The sequence below is a fragment of the Gallinula chloropus genome (genome assembly GCF_964237585.1).
Source record: "Gallinula chloropus genome assembly, chromosome: 14".
Lineage (NCBI taxonomy): Eukaryota > Metazoa > Chordata > Aves > Gruiformes > Rallidae > Gallinula > Gallinula chloropus.
The window spans coordinates 12,117,040-12,137,238 of NC_140099.1; the positions used below are offsets into that span (position 1 = coordinate 12,117,040).

General features: G+C 37.4%; 1 protein-coding gene across 1 annotated transcript in view; it reads right to left on the minus strand.

Annotated features, from left to right (window-relative positions):
* PAPOLA (poly(A) polymerase alpha) overlaps positions 1–20,118 on the minus strand; it is a 43,139-nt gene extending 23,021 nt beyond the window's left edge. Inside the window, exons 1-9 of the mRNA XM_084270442.1 lie at positions 20,091–20,118; positions 9,298–9,468; positions 8,626–8,692; positions 7,175–7,256; positions 6,606–6,715; positions 5,113–5,166; positions 2,223–2,334; positions 941–1,030; positions 720–858 (exon numbers count right to left, since the gene is read on the minus strand). Coding sequence (XP_084126568.1) covers positions 720–858; positions 941–1,030; positions 2,223–2,334; positions 5,113–5,166; positions 6,606–6,715; positions 7,175–7,256; positions 8,626–8,692; positions 9,298–9,468; positions 20,091–20,098 — 833 coding nt within the window. The 5' untranslated portion in view covers positions 20,099–20,118. The remainder of the gene's footprint in view (positions 1–719; positions 859–940; positions 1,031–2,222; positions 2,335–5,112; positions 5,167–6,605; positions 6,716–7,174; positions 7,257–8,625; positions 8,693–9,297; positions 9,469–20,090) is intronic.
* Between the last annotated feature and the right edge of the window lie 81 nt (positions 20,119–20,199).

Below are 20,199 nucleotides of genomic sequence, written 5' to 3' on the forward strand. Positions count from 1 at the left end.
CTGGGGATTCAAGACAGTGAACCTACGCAAAGTATCTTCACATTAAGACAGATGCTAAATGTGAAGCAAAGCAACAACTTGGTACAATATTCTTAAAATCTGCCAATGTCTCATGAAGAACATCGGTATCCCAACATGCTCTTTCCAGAAAAACAGTATTCATATGTAATCCTCAAAGTACACTTCATCCCATTCATTTACTTGGAACGTTCACATTACTTCGAGTTATTCACACCATCTTTCTGCAATAACTAGCTCAGGAGTATAAAAGCATACATATTCCAGAACAAGCCACACTTTTGCTACTGGTTCTCCTGAATTGTATTTAAGCAATGTGCCTAAACCAGATAATGATATACTTCCTTTTCCCATTAGCCCAGTATCTGAATGCTAAATGGCTTTAAGTTTTGGGGTATCTGCTCTTAACTTTCCACTATGTAAGTATTATACCTGAAGAGTAATGTTGAGTTACAACAAATACTTAAGAAACTTTTAACTAAAAATCAAGTGGGTTTGTTTTGGATATTTTTAGAGACCAAGACATTGTATGACATTGAAAACTTAAAGCTCATGACTTTCTGGCATCAAGAACAATGCTTATAACTACCATCTTAACCTGGTAACAACTGCAAATGATACCATAAAAACAGGACTAAAATTTAGTGTCTACAAACAATTTTATTTTAGTGTAATCTAAACTTTAAAAATAAACAACATACCATTTAGAAAATACCAAGAAAAATTTATGTACAAGAGTTGATGCTATTGCATTGGGATAAAGCTGGCAAGTTCTTGCTACTAGCATAGCCCAGGAAACACCGCCAAGGAAACCTAGTATATTGGAATAGATGTTGTGGCCTGTGAATTGAGAAGGAAAGAGAGAGTTATCAGTACCCATAACAGTAAATGAAAACTTCAGAAATTTTGGAAAACTGCTTACGTTTTGCCCACAGTTTGATAGCTCTCAGTGTTAACCTGAAGTTGTCAATGTTTGGTACTAGATGCAGAATTTCATCGGTTACCCGGCAACCTGTCAAAAGAAAGAAATCCAATGCAGATACTGCCTCCAATGTTTTCTGTTGGTTTATCCTCCCTCACCTTCAAAGCTATCAAAAAATTTTAGATTATGCTAGAAATTCATTTTGCCTTGAATTAGAAAAACTTAATTTTTTCTTCTTTTTTTACTGTTTTACCGCCTCTTAGAAAAACAACTCATGTACACATACAATTTTGGACAGCTATTTGATTTTCTGTTATTAATTAGCTACACAAGCTGTTTAAGAAAAACAAATTTCAAGATGTGCTGTTACGGGATTGCATGCGGTGTATCATAGAACATGCAGACAAGATTAAAGCGAGCATGAGTCTTCACAGACCTATCGAAAACCTCAAAGCCATAGGTCAAAGCTTTGCTCGTCTTTATGAAAACAGGCTAAAGAGTTTACATATAGCAGTTGTATCATTACATTGGTGTGATATTTTCAGGCTTAAGAATAGCAATTGAGATGGCAATGTTGACGGCTTGATTTTTTTAAAAATTAAGTTGTTGTTTATAGGTACTACATGGCTGCAGAGTGCTGGTTACAAGAAAACAGTATTATCTAACACTAAGAGTTCCTTTCAAACGAAGAGGCCAGTATGAATTCCAGATACTACACAAATCTAAATTCACAAAACAGTGCAAGTTGCTGTGCTAACTTCAAATTATCAAGTCTTCAGATCATAAGGGAAGTCAGTGATGTAACAAATGCTCCTCTTACCCACCAAGCCGCACAGGCTGCAGCCCCTACCATCCCATACAAAAATAGCAATTTAAGCTGAGGTATAGATACATTAAGGGTTACATAAGCTGGTAAGCCTGACCTCAAACAGACAGTATTTTGATATCCCAAACTTACCACTGAAGAAATTTCATGTATATTTATGCATACTAAAACATATACAGATTAGAAACCAGGCACACACATTCATTTATAGCAATAGTCAGTGCCTTGCACTAAGCCCTGCAAGTCTCATTAATTTGTAGGTGGCAGCATTAGAAATTTATAAAAATCTGGCCAAGAAGAAACAGCTCTTCTCTCTGGCTATGATGTAATTTCTAGATATGGAGTTGCTTTATTTTCAGTCAAGTCCACCACTAAACCACTGTATCAAACAATCTAGGATACTTAGTAAAAGATTAGATGAGAAGTTTATATGTAAAACCATATATATATACATACCATTAAGACTTCGTATGCATCTAATGTCTAAATTTTTAAGTAGGCTATCATCTCGTAGGTCTAAGTCCTCAGGAATAGTTTGCAGTGCTAATCTTGCAAACAAAATATCAATCTTTAAAAAAAGAGAGAAGACATTAGAAAATTCTTTCATTTGTAGAATTAATTCTGTAACCCACATTCATTGAGTTTATTATTAACAACAGTAGTCTTCCTAGTACAAAAAGTCTTTTTGAATAATATATACTAATACTTTTCACAAACATTAAAAGAAACATTTTCAAGCAGATATACAACTAGCTGCCTTTATATATGACCAGTATCTATGAAAAAGCAACATATCTGATTACATAAAAAAGGAAGTTCTGAAAATCCAGCAAGCTACTCAGCAAGTGTGTAAACCTATATAAATTTTGAAACTATGTCTCAGCTATTACTTCTACAAAAACTCGCCATCATAGTTTTTCTAGGTCAACAACATCTCTAATGCTGTTCAGCAGTGAACTGGAGTTTTACCACATCCCATACATAGCGAGGACATTGCTAGGAGTAGGAAAGGCAGCTTGCCTTTCCGATCTGATGCCGTTAGGTATCAGCCAGTATGAGGAGAATGTAATGTGTGGATCAGAAGCTAGTCTGCTAGACAACAAGCCCTCCTCTTTACCAGATGAGGCTTTTATTCATGATACACTGATACCACTTCACCTACAAGTCCATGAAATACCAACTGCTGTTGCACCAAAACCAGTTTAGTTGCATTAAAATTATTTCCAATAAAATGAAGCTGAAAATATATTAAAATTAGAACTTATTGTAGGTGCTTAAAACTTTGCATGTCTTTCAAATTGTGAAGCGCTTCTCAAAAAGAAAGGTAATTTCTTAAGTATCCATTGCACTTTTGATTTTAAAGTCTTCAGTATGTGATCTTAGCAACATTCTATACAAGAAGAAAAACAAGACCAAAATCAATTTCAGCTTTAAGTTTTATTCTGATCCCTAGAAGGTGCAGCACCTCTGAAGATTCAAAATTCATTGACAGTAAAAGGATTTTTTTCAAATCAAGAAATTGATACCCTCTCCTATGTCTTTTTTTTTTTGTAGGGGTGTCAAGTTTTCTACAAGAAAAACAAAAAAGTCACGGATGTTCTTATTTTAAGCGAGAATATAAAATGTCCAGGACAATACTGCTACTGGCAGAAACTACTGAAGTTTTAACTGAGAGGATCATCACAAAACTAGCTGTTTTCCTCATTTGTAAAGTTTTCTTTACAGAGATTAGCTTCTGACATCTTTTGCCTGGATTAGGAAATCTCAATTAAAGTCTTCTGATACTGACACACTGGGAATAAACACAACCACCAGAAATGCTGGTCTAACAACACATATAAAAAGAGTGCTCCTAAGTCAGTGTTCCAGACTACAGAATTCTCATGCACTGTCAGTGACATGGGTAAAGTCCCAAGTCATCTGGGCCTGTAATGAGTTACTATACTGGCATAAGATACTACCAATCTTTCTCTCTCTTCTTAGACTTGTATTATGGATTTTATTTTTTGCTGAAGACAACATTAGCTTGAACATAAATAACTAAAACACATACAAAAAAACCAGATTAACTTGAGGATACCTATGGCAAGCTTTAATATTTATAATGAATCTCTAAGCTACGTTAACAGAAAACTTTCTTCAGAGAAATATTGCTAATACCCAACTGTGTATCACAGAATCACTACATTGGAAAAGACCTTTAAGATCGAGTCCAACCGTTCCCGTCCGAAGCTAAACCATATCCCTAAGTACCTCACCTACACCCTTTTTTTAAGCATATCCAGGCATAGTGACTCAACCACCTCCCTGGGCAGCCTGTTCCACGTCCTGACAACTCCTGCAGTGAAAAATTTTTTTTCTAACATCTAATCTGACCCTGCCATGGCACAGCTTGATGTCACTTCCCCTTATCCTATATGAACAATAATCAAGTGTCTGACACAGACCAAAAAGTCACAGGTTAGCTTAACTGCATGATATCACACCTCTCATTCTAAGAAAATACATCTCTCTACCCAGACCATCAACTGACAAAAATGTCAGTGAAAATACAAATAAGTAAATCTGGATGGATGTCGGCAAAGGGGGTGGTTCATCTTTCTGAGACTCAAAAATTGCCAGTATCCTAACTAATGCTCATTATAATTGCATTATAAGTAACTATCTAGTCTTGAGTACAATGCTACAGCTCTTGAAGGCATGTCACGTGTCAGATTAGCATGGGAATTCTTTACCCGACGGTTACTGGTTGACATAATCCAGCTACAAGTCTGATGCACTGTGCATAAAAGTTGGTTTTGTCTTGACAGGTAAACTGTAAAACAGTCTGAGAAAGATTAACAGAGTATCATGTCTGAAGAGATCAGGACAAACAGAATACTCAGTTTGCCTTCAGCAGTACATTTCTGAGAACTGATCAGAGGTCACACAGCTTCCTATACTATAAGATATTGAGGCAAATCAGCATTTAAAGGTTTGAACAGTTAATTAGCAAAAAAATACTTATTAATATAATTTCTACTAAATGTTAAGTCTTAATAATGCAAACACTGACTCTTTACAGGTCAGTAAATTAATCATAAGAGTAGGCAGCAGTGCCTAGTAAAAAAACCAGGGAGATGGGTATTGTAAACACAGCTTTAAGTACATCAAGAAAGACTTGTGCCAGTCTTAAAGCCCTATTTCAAATTACACAGCTGAGAACTGCTGTCAAGGACTTGGGTATGAACTTAGGGATCACTTCAATACCATTCATATTCATGAATACTAAATGAGCTATTGAAATCCTGAAAACTTTGTTTCAAACATACTCTACCAAAAAAACAACAAAAATTATCATCTTTACCTCTATTCCATCAAAACAAAGTTTAATAACTGGAACAAAAGCTTCTTCAACAGCCTGTGGGGGAAAGTTACATTTTATTTTCATTATAGAGAAGAACATTTACAAGCAATAGCTAGCAGGTCTAAATAATCACAATAAATTCTATCTGCACAAATACTTCTCTGTTTTTGGGTAATTTTTTGTTAGCATTGTCTTTCACCACCACTGAAAATTTATGCAGTAAGCACTGAACTACTATGTGCTACAGCTGCCTAGATGTCAATTATAACCCAAGCCCATGCCAGCCAGCTCTGGCGATGTTACCTCAAGGCCCAACTCTCTTACGTAGGACATATTCAAACATTTTTTGCTCTCCCCATCGCATCTCTAAGTATTCTAAGGCCAACCAATGGGGACTGATGGAATAAGAGGCCTCTTATTTCCTATTGTTCCTACAGTCAGTATTTTATGAGAAATGACAAGGAGTCAACTGTGTAACACACAATTCAACTTCACCTAAACCAGCTGCAAGTCACCAGCCTCCAGAGCATGAGTATCTCTTCTAAATGTGGTCATGAAACAAGGTACTCTGACAATCATTATCCATAATGAAACCATGGAACTTCATGTCTAGTCTGCAATCAGCTACAAACACCACCTTCCTGAACTGAGCATCTGAACTAAACACAGATCTGCAGAGCACTGCTTTCATAAAAGCAAAGAACACTGCATGCCTCCAAGTGAAAAATGTTAGAAAAATGCCAAAGGCTAAACATAGTTAGAGTGTTGCAGTTCTTAAAGAGAGGGAGAGACAAGGCTATTCTATACACTTAGACATAGCTGAGGTTACTTTAGTATTACTGGTTGGCAGCACGAATCCTACACAAAATAGGAAGTTCATAAGTCTCTCTGACTCACTCACTAGAGCAACCATCAAGAAAGTCTAGGTACCTTAAAGATGGAAGTACAAACTTCCTTAGACCCAGCTGGAATGATATGAAAGTGTTACGAAGATTATGCACAACAGCTACACTGAACTGCTTCTCCTTTACATACTAAAAATCTTGCACAAAGCATCCAATAAGACACACCAAGAAATGTAACTTCCATTTTCAAATGCACAAAAGGTTCAAGTAATATCAACCACTGTAATTGTTTATACAGGTATGAAATTACAGAAACAGCAGCATAACAATACACTTTAAAACCTTCATTAAAAACACACAAGTTAGCTCCTGATCCTTTTCAATCGAATCCATTTGCATCTGCCTGCTGCTACAGAGCAAACAAATTTTTCTGTGCTAACATGCATGCTAGGGGATCATCCTGCCACCCATTTTTAAAATGGGCATCACTGAAGTGGGAGGAGAGCAAACTGATGGGCTTTGCTGCAGGTTAATCAAAAAAACACTGCCAACTTTAACAATACAAGTTATGTTATTTAATGCATCATTTTTCACTATTAACTCCACAGCATCAAAGGCACAGCTAGCTGTATTAAGCAGTTCACATACCCTCAAGTCTTTTACTTCTTCTTGTTGTTTCAGTTTTTCGTAAAACGATGTGAAAAAATCACTTCTTTCAACATGTCTTGGTGCAACGCACAGGGCATCAATATCAGCACCTGAAAGTGTTCATTAGCACAAGTTACAGTTCACATAGGAAATGCCAGCAACAGCCACAAATTTTTTGAAACTGAAGAGGAAAATTTAGTTTGTCTTCCTGTGGAATAGCCTTTCCTTAGGAATACTAAGTCAAACCAACTTTTAAAAAAAGTTAATGGCAATTAAGCATAATGAATTCATACATACATTCCTCTCTCAATTGTACAACATATTTGTAGTCATTTTCAAAGAACAAACCATGATAAGCCAAGTATACAACCTGACTGCTAAATAATTTCAGTTTGTCTCTTTTGCAACTGATGAGAAGAGCCATAATGTAGGAATGCATTTATTGCTTTTGTTTAGAATGAAGAATGGAGATGGCTGACAAAAAAAGTAATCTAGTACCACCTCAGAGAAGTATACAGATACATTGTTAGCTCAAACACACAAGTTTTTATAATAAAAGTAAGTGTTACCTTTTGTATGAACCCCTAATCTATAGGATCCAAATGTAAAAATTTTTCCTCCAACATTTTCTATTACAGACTGGGGAAGATTCTAAACGGAGCAAATAAAATTGGTTATTTTACTGTACAAGTTATAACAGCACAAACAACTTATTTTTAAACAAAAGGAAAAATATTCTGCAAAATTTACTGTTAAAGTGTATGTGTAAGCATAGTTATTAATGAAATAATAATCTTAGTATTCACAGAAAAGACTGCGGTACTTTTGCCACTTGGGAACTATTTATAACATTCTAACTGCATTACACGTTACTTCCTCAAACTTCATAATTGTTCCGGCAGTTCTATGTTTCAGGTGCAACAGCTTTAAAAAGTTTATGAACACTAAACACATTTTGCTTAATACTCAGGCCTTTTAGAATGATTTAGAAACTAATGATGGAGTTCGAATTTAGAGCAACAGAAAATACTATTTACAGTATCAGAGTACATCAAACTGCTTTCTGACACACTCATGCTCCATTCTTTAAATAAGTCTGGTTTAAGGAGAGGTATGTATTGTGTTAAATTTACAATAACTCTTGAATACACAGGACTGTGGATAATGACAAGATACCCTTTCACAACAGGATGCAATGTTACAATCTGCAGCCCTAAATTGACTGTTACACAGTAAAAGATATAAAGAAATTGAAAATTAATTATTTTACAATCTACACTGGATTAGCTTTAATCTCCAATCTTACCCTATTTTGTTTTCCAGGATCAACACATATATAGCAGGATTACCCTCACCCATAATCTTGTTCACATATAAATTCCCATTTCATGAAAGAAGTGTACAGAAGAAATACAATCCTAAATACACTCAAAACAAAAGAGCTTTTAAAATTTAGGGGTTTACCCCTAAGAAAAGCCACTTCCATCTTTACATTTTTGCAAGTCTGGAATTATTCAAAAAAAACTGGTGCGTGTAAGGGTTGTGGGGACTACAACCTGGCAAAAAGACTGTCACTATTATTATCCATTACAGGACTAACATCAAAGAAAAAGACACCACGTCATAAAGCTGCAAGAAGCTCATTTTAATATCTAGCACTGGTTCACAATGCCAAAAAAAAAAAAAACCCAAAGCATATAATTAACATAACACCACATATGTATGTTTTAACAAAAAGTCAAGATATATTTCTACCTAGGAAGAAGAGGGAACAGTTGAAAATTCCTATTACAATTGTTACTACTATGACTTCTTCCAATATTTGTCAATTTGTTTCTTTGACAAAAATCTACTTCTAAGAGGTGATGCCACCTGGATTAAAAGAAGTTATACCAAAGTGGTATTTGGTTTTCCATTTTTATAAAATTTGATCCCCAAATCTAAGATTCATCCTGTTTAGACTGGTAACATATTTTGAATTTATCATCCTACAGCAGTCTTAGTATAAGCAGTTAAATACCTTGCTTTCACTGATTTCCCGTATCCATTCCTTTACAAGGTTATTTAATTTTCCCAAAATTAGAATCCTGTTGATAAAACAAGAGAAACACAGGTCATGAACCAAACTGGTAGTAGTTTAAGACCCTGATCATCATTACACATTATGTACAGTAACACTGTAAATCTAACTGCAGATCTTGTTTTTTATATATACATACGCATTGAAACAAAGTCATTCTTACAACATTCCCACTATTTTTCTCTTTTAAAGATGTTCAAGTGATTTAAGTACTGAAAAAAAGGCCTAAGCACATTTTAGATACTTGAATGCTACTCACTTTCACGGTAAAACCTTAATTCATTAAACACATGCACCTAAAAGAACAGTGAGAGGCAGTACTGAGAATAAAAAAACCCCTCTAGAAAACTTAATAAGGGAAAAAAAAATAGAGGGGCCACTAAAACAAAACAGTTCTGAAGGGGACAAACTGCAAGCCAGCCTCTGAAGTTTAAAGGTCATTTTAATTCCTTCATGTGTTCTAAGGTATTCCTCTTAGTCTAAGAGAAAACAAGCTTAATATTCCAATAGGTTTCTAAGAAAGCATTTTAAAGAACATGCTTGGGGTTCAGCAGTCAACTACATGAACCTCAAGATAGGAGAAAGACACTGCTATAGTGAGTGCTTACTCACCTGCGTTGCAGTTCTTCTTCCTCTTCAAACACACCATAAGGTTTTAGGGTTTCAATTAATTTCTGGGTAAGCATGCAGTCAAACTCCTTGGGGGCAGCTAAACTGATAGGTGAGGTAATGCCATAATGCTTCTGCAGTTGCTGTGTTTGTGATCCCTGGGTTGTAACGGGACTAGCAAAGGCAATTAGATAAAGTTATTGACAAACACAAAACAAAACAATATTTTTATTTATTTTTTCTCACAGAGTAACACAAGACACATACTAAAGAAACAAAGTTAATCCTACAGTTAGCATTTACATCACAATTAGCATTCACATCCCATATCAATCCGTGTTAAGTCTTTGTTGTTAAGGACAATAGAATTATCATTTTCCAATTCTGAATACTGACTACAGGGTTACCAGTGGCAAGAAGATATGATCTTTTATATCAGCTAACTTCACACATTCAAGTAATTAAGTAGGCTTTAGCATACTTTGAGCCCATCAGCACCATACAGTTTGCTTTAAGCTGACTTCTCTGCTGGCTAGCATAACAGGATGGTTTGATGAACAACGTTCGTTCATTCTCCATTGCAATGATTATGTTTCATTAGGGGGGTGAGGGGAGAGACAATATCAGATTTGTGCTAGGCTGTCTAGCCCAAACATCTTCCATGTTTCTTAAACATGACATGTCACGTGTATTTCTTTAAGTAGGAAAGAAGGCTGAAAGCTAACCTAAGCCACCACAACAGGTCAAATATGCAGGGACCTATAAGCCTTCAGTGCATCCTTATCCTGCATTTTTCAAACTACACAGCCAAACCTCAAGTGCAAGGCTGATAGTCTCATGTCAATCCCCCAATTTCAATGATGGAGGAAAGTAAAGGAGACTATGCAAATGAATTTCAGCAGAAACAAAAGCAAAGTTATTGTACTGGGAGAACTAATAGTTCAAGATAAGCGTCCTGGATAAAAACAGCCATGCAGTTTTTCATAACGGGCATGTATTTGTTGGTGACATTCACATTTAAACATAGCCTTATTTTCAGTTTGAGCTTAAAGGCTAGTGATTCTCAATGTTTCACAACTAAACATTGTCCCATGTAACACATGGGTAGCTGGATTCAGTGGTTACTGAATGCTATACCCACACAGTTAAAACTTTTTTGAACTAACAATCACAGGTAGCCATAAATGAAAAATAACTGAAACATATTCAGTACTGTAGATTATATATTCTGATATTTAAGATAGCGAGGCTAAGTAAAAATCTCACTACATACTTCACAGACCTAAACGCTACTACCTAAACGCATACTAAAAAAGGCTCTAGAGGTTACTTGCAAAATTACTCATTTGATACACAACTTTCATCTAAATTATGATTATTCCCCTGACAAATCAGGTTTAAGCATTTAAAGCTTCTTTTCTGAAAGTGACTTGCTACTTAACCTTTCAGTGACCAAAACAACCACAATCTCTCATCAAAACACACACTTGAGAAAACGTGGCTATCACATCAACTATACAGAAAGCCTTACCAACAGTTACAGCAAGTATTACCTGAAAGCTAAGGCAATGCTTACATAAAAGTGTTACATTTGCATTGTTATATTCTCACTCTGTAAGATTTCTTCCTCAAAGCCATAAAGCAACATCTTTATACCAACCACACAACTAATATGTTTAATTTAGATCATGCATTAATATTTTTTCCCAAATTTAACTACTCATTCTACTAAGGTAAAAGCTTTCAATAAGTTTGGCCTCCTTCAACTTTCATAAATACCAAGGAAAATATAATCCTCCTCTGTGAAAAATTCAAGCTGACTGCTTATGGGGAAGTCCCATTCTTAGCAAGCATAACATGCCCCTGTATTCTGCTGTTATTATTATCATTCCTTCATGTTTATACCTGTTATATATGATTTCAATCACACAAAATGAGAAACTTTTTCATGCTAACTACTTACTACGTGTGGAAAAACTACAGAATTTCATTCACTTCCACAGAGTCACAGCATCACCTGAGTTGGAAGAGACCCTTCTAGATGCCAACCGCAGCCTAACCCTGACTAGTCCACCTCTAGATCATGTCCTTAAGGACTTAATCTACACGCCTTTTAAATACCTCCAGGGATGGTGACTACACCACCTCCCTGGCCAGCCAGGTATTGGAATACCAATGCTTGACAACCCTTTCAGTAAAGAAATTCTATTTGAAATCAAGAATTTAGGCACAATGCAACTTTCCCAAAAAGCAAGTTCTAGCACATTTGTCCCTTTGCTTGCTAGATAAAGTGGGAGAATAGAAAAACAGGAAAAATACTGAAAAATAGCAATTTAATAAAAAAATAAAAACAATCCCCAAGTGATAATGTATAGGAACATTTTTTGACATTGCCACCTTTTGCCAAGATGTTTTAATACCTAATGAAGAATTTGGGAGCAGATGAAAAAAATCATATGGACCTTAGGACTTCATATGTAAACGAAATAATTTTAAAAAGTGTCCAGTTGATTTATTTAAAACAGTAATTCAAATGAAAGACGAAGGAAGCCACTAAAGCATTTCCTTAATATTTTAAAAAAAGAAAACCCAACACCAAAATAACCCTGGAATGTCAACACAAGTAGTAGCTTCAGCCACTTAGATGCTACTCTGAAAATAAGAGTCTCAATACATAAACATTGCTTGGATATTATATCTTTACATTACTTCAGATTTAACTGCTTGCTTTGTGGCAATTTTTTCCCTTTTTTGCCAACTGTCAATTTGAAAAAAAATAGATTTGTGTTTAGATTTAACTTTGCTGTTTATTTTTACAGGGGTTTTTTAAGCAGTAACACAAAGTACTTGATATTTCAGCTTTGTGTAGCATTTTCCTAATGGTCTGACCACAATTTTCACCCATCCATAACTAGAAACTGTATCCAATTCAACAGATATTAAACTAAAGGGCTCGCAGAGTGCAGCCTGGCAGATGCTGCTACTGGGTTAAAAAAGTCATTGTCACTCAGACCCAAAATCTGTGAAGCTGACTCCTGAAGTTGTTAACACTGACAGAGCCCTCCATTTTCCACCTGCTTGTAAGGACCATGTGTCATCAATTTGAGAACTAATAACTTAAAAATAACCTTGCCCTCAAAATACATAAGCAATCTGATGTTTGGATGGCTTTTCTGTGATCCTGTTTACAGCACAACACCGGCAGTGGTAGTGTGCGCCATGTTGACATTACTGAAAGCAGTACTATCTCCAACCTCTACAGGACCATTACTGCATGGTTTTCAGGCACAAAATGAGATTTGAAATGGTTCAGTGAAGTGACAGCCTTAAGCAACCTATTAAATCAATCACCTGATATAAATTTTTGGGAACTGTTACACAAAACAGTTTTTATAGTTACTGCTTTCATATTCATATATTTTAGAAGAATGAAATAAGTATGTGAACAACACAGGACCTTCCTACACAAATATTTCAACTGTATTTGAAGGTTGAAGACTTAAAAACACTTTACATGGGATGGGGTTTAACAATTCTCAGCAGAGCTTCTAGAAGTGTTTACAACTTCAAAAGATATGTTAAAATTTAAGCTTTATGTTAGTATTGGAAGAGAACACAAGTTACTTCCAGCTAGAAGCATTTAAATTGAGATCAACTGTTTACACCTGACAAAGTTAAGGCTATTTAAGGTTTCTATAGCACACCAAAAGATACCTTACAAAGGTACCTTTCTGATAACAGAGTGTTTAGGAGTTAGGATGAGAGCAGTGTTGATAAAACATTAGTATTTCTACTTTTTGCTGACCAATCAAGGATTGTTCCTATTTCCCTGCTAATGAGAAGGGAGGGGACACAGCCAGAACAGGTGACTGGAACTCACCAAAGGAGGTATCCCATGCCAATTACATCATGCTCAGCCTAAAAGGGGGCCTGGTGGGGGAAGGAGCAGGAAGCTCCAGGATGTGCAGTTTTGGGGACAATCCAGTTTCGGGACAGCTCTGAGCTGTACAGCCCGAGTTTGGGCCATTCAGTGAGAAACTGCATAGAATGTCACTGGTTTCATGTATTTTGCTATAGTCCTGTTACTATATTATATATTATCTTTCTGCCATCCCAGTAAACTATCCTTATCCCAACCTGTGAGGTTTGGTTTCCTTGGGTTTTCTTCTCCCACCCTTTCCCCTTCCCTCAACTCCAGCCCCCCCATCCCACTCCCTCTTAAAGAACAGGTGGCTGCATGGTGCTCAACTCTCAGCTGGGGCAAAACCAGTACAATATATCCCTTTTCTGTCCCCACCCCCCCACAAAACTAAGAAACTTCAAATAAAGAGTTTGCTAGTATCGTTCTAAATGAAGAGTAATTTATCACCAAGAAATACACTTTAAGTGCTCATTTTTCAATCTTTACTGTGTGCTTACATTACAGTTTAGCTATAAAATGCTCATGATACTCCTAGATGTATCTGCTGCTCTTCCCTAAATCCACCACACTCTACTCCAATATCTTCCCTCTTGAAAAATATACAGACATTCCAGTTTTTATCTGTGGCATGTCACAACATGCTAGTACTTCTGGAATCCCTTGGTTTAAGCTACCAAATTTATTCAATGAGAAAGGACAGGTAAGTATCAATGCTAAACTTCCCTATTTCTATTGGGTAGAAGGTAAGGCCTTGGGGTGGATATCAATAGCTTGACAGTATGTCAAATTTGCTGGTCACTGAAGTTAAGCATTAACAAATATCAAAGAGTATTAATCAGCAACAGCAAGTCCCATCCCTGCTACTGTTACTGCTGGTAACATCAGAAGCTGACACTGAAAGCATGTTTAGGGCTTGCTTTAAAAGACAAAATCAAAAAAAAACCACCACAAAGCTTTTCCCCCCCACAGGTAAAATTATGTTAGTTTGATAGTATTTTTCTCTCTTTTTTTTAGTTAACCACACAGACATATATAGATCTCTTTCTTGCTCCACTATAAATATGAGCTACTTGTCAAAAAAGTAAACTTGCAGGTGTTAGCCTTAGTTTGACCTGAATTTAAACGCATAAGCATACTGTTTAAGTCATCTGTAAATTGGGCAACAGGTAGAGTGGTTTAATTCTAAAGTGTTATGATCCAATATTTCATATTCAGATATGAATTAATGTGAGAAATGCACATGTACTTCCCCCCATATAAAAACGACACAAAATTCTAGTCTGTACAAAGCTGGCAGCAGTACAGCTAAGTGACTTTTTTCTTCAGAAACCAAAGTTTTAGTAAGCAATACCTTCTTGTATTATAATCAGTAAGTACCAAATTAAAGAGAAGTGACCCTCGTAATCTGTCCACTGCTAAAACATTTCCACATCAGACGACAGAAAAAAAAATAAAATAAAAAAATAAATCAAAGCTTGTCAGAGGGTTTACAGTTTCCAGAGCTGTACAACTTGAAAGTCAAAGTGGAATTGACTGCACAGTTTTCAAAGGTGCAAGGGGGAAGACTGTGAGATAAGGGAAAAACTTTCCCGTGCATCTTTTAAAGACCAGACTACACCCTCAACACATATCCACATAAACTGAAAATAAACATAGGTGTATGCATAACACTGTCCCCTACAGAACTAAGGGTTAGACACAAAATCAAAGTGCTGTACTATTGTTTCCTTTTACAACACTGGAACCTTCCTCCACCAGAAGAAAGGGGAATCCTGTTACGAACTTTTTTTTCCCCAACATGTTTGTATTTAACCCTCTTGCTACTACCACCAACTTGAAAACCCTTGCTGTTCCAAGCATTTTTCCCCTCTTCACTCTCAGTATTCTACCAGTATTTTTATCATGTTAACTGAGTGAAGATTTTACGTTTCTTATCACAAAATACAGTTGCAATCAGCATCACGTTATCTCAATGTCATACTCCTGAAAGATGTGATTCCTCATGGAAATAAAAGAGAGCACACACAACCGAAATCTTACAAACAGATGCCATAATATTTAAGAAACTGTAACAGTTTGAATCCTGCATAAGACTAAAACTCATGTTGTATCCACCCCGAAACAGATCTTAACCATCTATAAAAATAGACATAAATCATCTAGATGTATGCCAAGTGCACGCAAAAAAACCCTTTCAGTTTCTGGCCATCAAGCCTTGCTAGAAGTCCTACAACACCTTTCACATTATCACTAAACCTCAGCTGAAGATTAAGTTTGTCCAGACAGACATGCACAGTAAGGCATGGTTTTCAGAGGAAGGAAGTGCTTTAAGGGGTTTTGTTTGCTTGTTTGAAGGTCTCCTCCCATAAGGACTGACCAGCAATTTCAGCTTAAAGTTTCTGGCTTAATGCTAATACCACCACTCAGCACGACATTTCAGAAACCCAGGCAGGAAAGCTTCATGAGGCCTGTGCACACCAATTACAGGGGAACATACAATTTGAGTAGTTAAGACAATCCAGCTGTCCTTCCTGAACAAAAGTTTTAATATTTAGCAGAAAAATGCTGGGTCATTTAGACCATTAATTAAGTTTCTAGTAGTTAGTATGAGATGTTCAAGATGCCCGTCTCTGCTCCAATACTTATGTTCAAGTCTGTTTCGGGTAACAGTGTGTCTAAACACAACCATCTACAACATTCTTACCAACAACAGTTTCAGAAGTTTCTCAAGCTTAAACAAAATACATTTCTACTGAAAACAGCAGTCAGCATTTGAACCAAAAATTAGGCTTATTGTTATGCTAGAGACAAAAAAAAAATATTAAGAGATTTGGTAAGGTTGAGTCAGAAGATATCAAATATCAAACCAGAACTAGGAATCCCCTGAAGCATTTCAGTCTAAGAGATTAGTTTTTCTCAATGTTGAAATCTGCTCAGCTCAAAATAATTGAGTTTCCAAGTTCTGTACAGTACCTCCAAGTTAACTGGTATAAATTCAGTCTTTTTTGGAGTGACATTAAGTCCTGGTTTCAGTTGGGATATAATTCATTTTCTTTATAGTAGATGGTATAACACTGTTTTGGATTTAGTATGAAAATAATGTTGATAAAACACTGATGTTTTCAGTTGTTGCTAGGTAGTTGTGGGGTCTACACTAAGTCAAGGACTTTTAACTTCTCAAACCCTGCCAACTACACAAGGAGCTGGGAAAGCACAGCCAGGACAGCTGGCCTAGACTGGTCACAGATATTCCCTGTCACACAACATCATGCTCCAGATATAACTGGGGAAGCTAGCTGGGAAGTGGTATGAGAAACAGACTGGGCATCAGAGCTTTTCTTCACAGGTGGTGAGCAACTACATTTGTGCATTACTTACTTATATTATTATTATTCTCTTATTAATGTTATCTTCCTTTTTTTTTTTTTAATCTGATTAAATTGTTTTAAATTCAACCCATGAGTTTGTATTGTTTGTTTGTTTTGGGTTCGTTCATTCTCTCCACATTCCACTGCTGGGGGAGGGATAAGCAAGCAGCTGTGTGGAACTTTGTTATCTGCTGGGGTTAAACCACAGCACATTAGAAGACCGAAAGGTATTGCAAAATCATATATACTTGCCATCTAGTTCCTCTGTATTCCATCTAACAAGTTAATCCTCTGTATACATCTTTACATTAATTTCTTCTTGATTAATAGAGCTGTTGCTTTAAGAAAACTGCTCTTCTAAAGTAGGTCCTGTGCTTTACAAAGTTAGGAATAATTTAATTCCTTTCACAGCAGCCTATAAAAACCTAAGCCTCCTCTGTTCAGAAACATACTATTTACCCACCCCCAATCTGTACAAGCCATTTTAAATATAGTGTTGTACTAATTCTAGCATACAAGTTCACAGTCACTAATTAAAAGTCAAGAAAACAATTACTTTGTATACATCTACAGCAAAGTTCAGTGAAGGAAAACATATAAGAAATCTTACTTCAGAAGTCAGAATATGCATGACAGTCTACAATAAATGACTGGGAAAAAATAATTACATTGCAAAACTCCTATATAGACGTTCGTTATCAATACCAAGAAAAAATACAATGTCTAGCACTTATGGTACTTGAAAGCGTTCAGATATATGACTTAGCACACTTTTTCACTTCTGGTTTAAAGAAAAAAAAAAGTCTTCTGCAATGACTCCAGCAGTTACAGAAGTTCAGAAAAGAAGCTGTAAGTGCTATAAAAGGGTCAGAAAGGCCCAGGTTACATAGAAAGTCTACATCATCAATTCAAATAAACAAAGCTGCTGCTTCACTAAGTAGCCTCAACTGAAACATATGAACAGCTTAGTGCTCCCCATTTCTCCCTAGCATCCTAAATTCCAGATAATCCACAGAACAAGTATTCTGTACCCAACATTTCACTAAAACGTGTCTTTATTCTAGGGGAAATACTTTTGTTTCTAACCAGCTTTTCTGTACAACTGTACAACACAAGATGATAATGGCAACTGTAACACAGACAGATAGGCTCCTAGGATGAATTCAGTAATTTTTCAAAACATTAAAAGGCTTTTGCAAATGCCAGCTATCAGAATCACCACAACCCGAGCTTGCTTCCTAACTACTGATGTGCCTTATACATACATAATTTGCTCTTTACAGTTTTGTACCGTACTGCTAAGAGAAACACACATGGAGCGCAGTATGACAATACTGTACACTGCTTAAAAATTCTGAATTAACACTTTTTAAGTAAAGAGCAAAGATTTAAAATGACAATATTTAGTTGTATAGGAGATCAGCTCTGACAAGGCCTGTCAACTGTAAACACCATCCTGAAAAATGAGGTTTAAAGGATGTGTTGAAAGGTCAGGACAAAAGAGTATTTCTGGAAAGAATTATGTGGAAAAGGAACTTCATAAGCTCACCTTTTTCCTTGTCTAAAGTCAGGGGAATCACTTCATAAGCTCAAGAATTAATATTATTAACATTACAACTTACTAGTATTATGATCTCTTTGAAGTCTTGACTGAGTATACTCAGTCATTCCAAACATACAAGCGACAGAACAAATACAGAATCTGAGAAAAAAAATTGTCTCCCTCACTAAAACAAGCCTCCTGTATTAGTGAAGCTGCCAAGTAATATTTATAATGAAAATAGCAAGATTTTAGTGCAAATATAACTATGTAGTGTTGAGTCTCTAGTTAACATATCATAAACAGCTACCTACATTAAGAAAAATTATCAAGTCATTCTAAACTTGTTAAAGTTGAAGACTTCTATTATTAAGATTCATAGAAGTAGTCGAAACTTTAGAAAGTTTTTTATTATTTGGAATTTATGTAGTCACAGCAAAATAAACTAAGAATGAAAGCAGGCAGAATAAACACCCTCCCATTTTCCTAAGGCCAAAAAAGCCTAGCCAACTTCAAAGCTGGTTTCTGGTAATTTTTCACTGCCATAATGAACACATACAAAATTTATCTATACAGACATTGCAATCTCATTAGACAAGCATCAAGACAACTACTTGGCACCACCATTGTCCTTTCTGCATTCACGACCAGTGTTTTTCCTGCCATAAACGCTTTCAGGTAAGTTTGCCGCCTGTTATCTACCACAAAACTAATTCAGCAGCAGTTCAGACTAAGACAAGAACGACAGGCAAGCACGGCTATTCCTCACATGAAGTTTACACACTTAAAACGCTGAATAATCTTGAATAACAACAGTGAAACAACGTTGAATAATGTAAAATTCTTTACGCTTTTATTTCAACAGCGAAAAGCCAAACAAACGAAAACCTGAACCCAAAATAAAACTCCACAAACCTAGCATATAGATATGTATTATTCCTAAAAGCCACTTGAGCACCGATCCGGTTCGCTCGACTTATAATAAAACACTAATGTTATGGACGGCGGAACCGAGGACCAGGAAGTTTTGTCGACTCAACTCAGCCATCAAGACGTCAACAAGGTAAAAGAAAAAAAAGGGGGGGAAAGATAAAAAAAGGAGGGGGTGGAGTGAAAGAAATCGGTTATGACACTGGGATGAAATCACGTCCCACCTCGTACTGATGAGCACCAGCAGGGTTACAGCACAAGGCCCATTTTTACAGTGGGAAAGGCCCCTGGCCTGCCGGCGGCGGCATGGCGGGAGGGGGGGCGAGTGGCCGCCCCCGCTACTGCCGGCCAGGGGGCGCTGCCTGCCCGGGCCGGCAGCGCGCTCCGCTCAGCCACCGAGGACCGGGTGGATTTTGCAAGGACGGCGGGCTCGGCTCCGATCGCCTGTTAGAACCAGCGCCTGTGGCTCGTCTCTCTTCTCCCACCTCCTTCCCCCCACCCGCGCCGGAACAAGGGAAAACCGTTCCGCCGGCAACAGGGAAAAAGCCTTTGCCGGGACTCTTGAGAGAAAAAGAGCTTCACTTTCCGCAGCCGGGGCAAGAAAAGGATAAATATGCTGCACTTCGCCGCTTCGTATGGCCCGGCTCAACGGCGGGTCGAAGAGGGCGACGGCGGACATCTGCCCCGCGGCCGCCCGGCCCCTCACGCCTGCCGCTACGAGATCGCGAAGGAGAAGGCGACAACAACAACGTAAAAGCCACATCAGCATCTCCTTCAAATCTGAGAGCTATGGGGGGGATGGGGAGACGAAAATAAAGCAGGCAGCTCCTCCGCGGGCTGGGCGGAGAGCAGCGGATCCACAGCTCCTCACACTGCGGCACCGGAAGAGCCCAGGACCGGAGGGGGGACAGGCGAGAGGGGGAAGGGCGAGAGACAGCAGAAAGGGCCCAAGCGGGAAAGGAGCACGGGGCGCTGCGCGGAGAGCGCTGAGTAAGGGCCGGCAAAACACAGGCCTTAAAGACACTTTCCAACTTACAACGGCATCGTCTCTCCGGCCCCTCCTCCTCCTCCTCCTCCGCCGCCGCCGCCACCACCACCGCGTCGTCCCCTTCTCCCTCCTCCTCTTCGCCTCCTTCGTCCTCCCC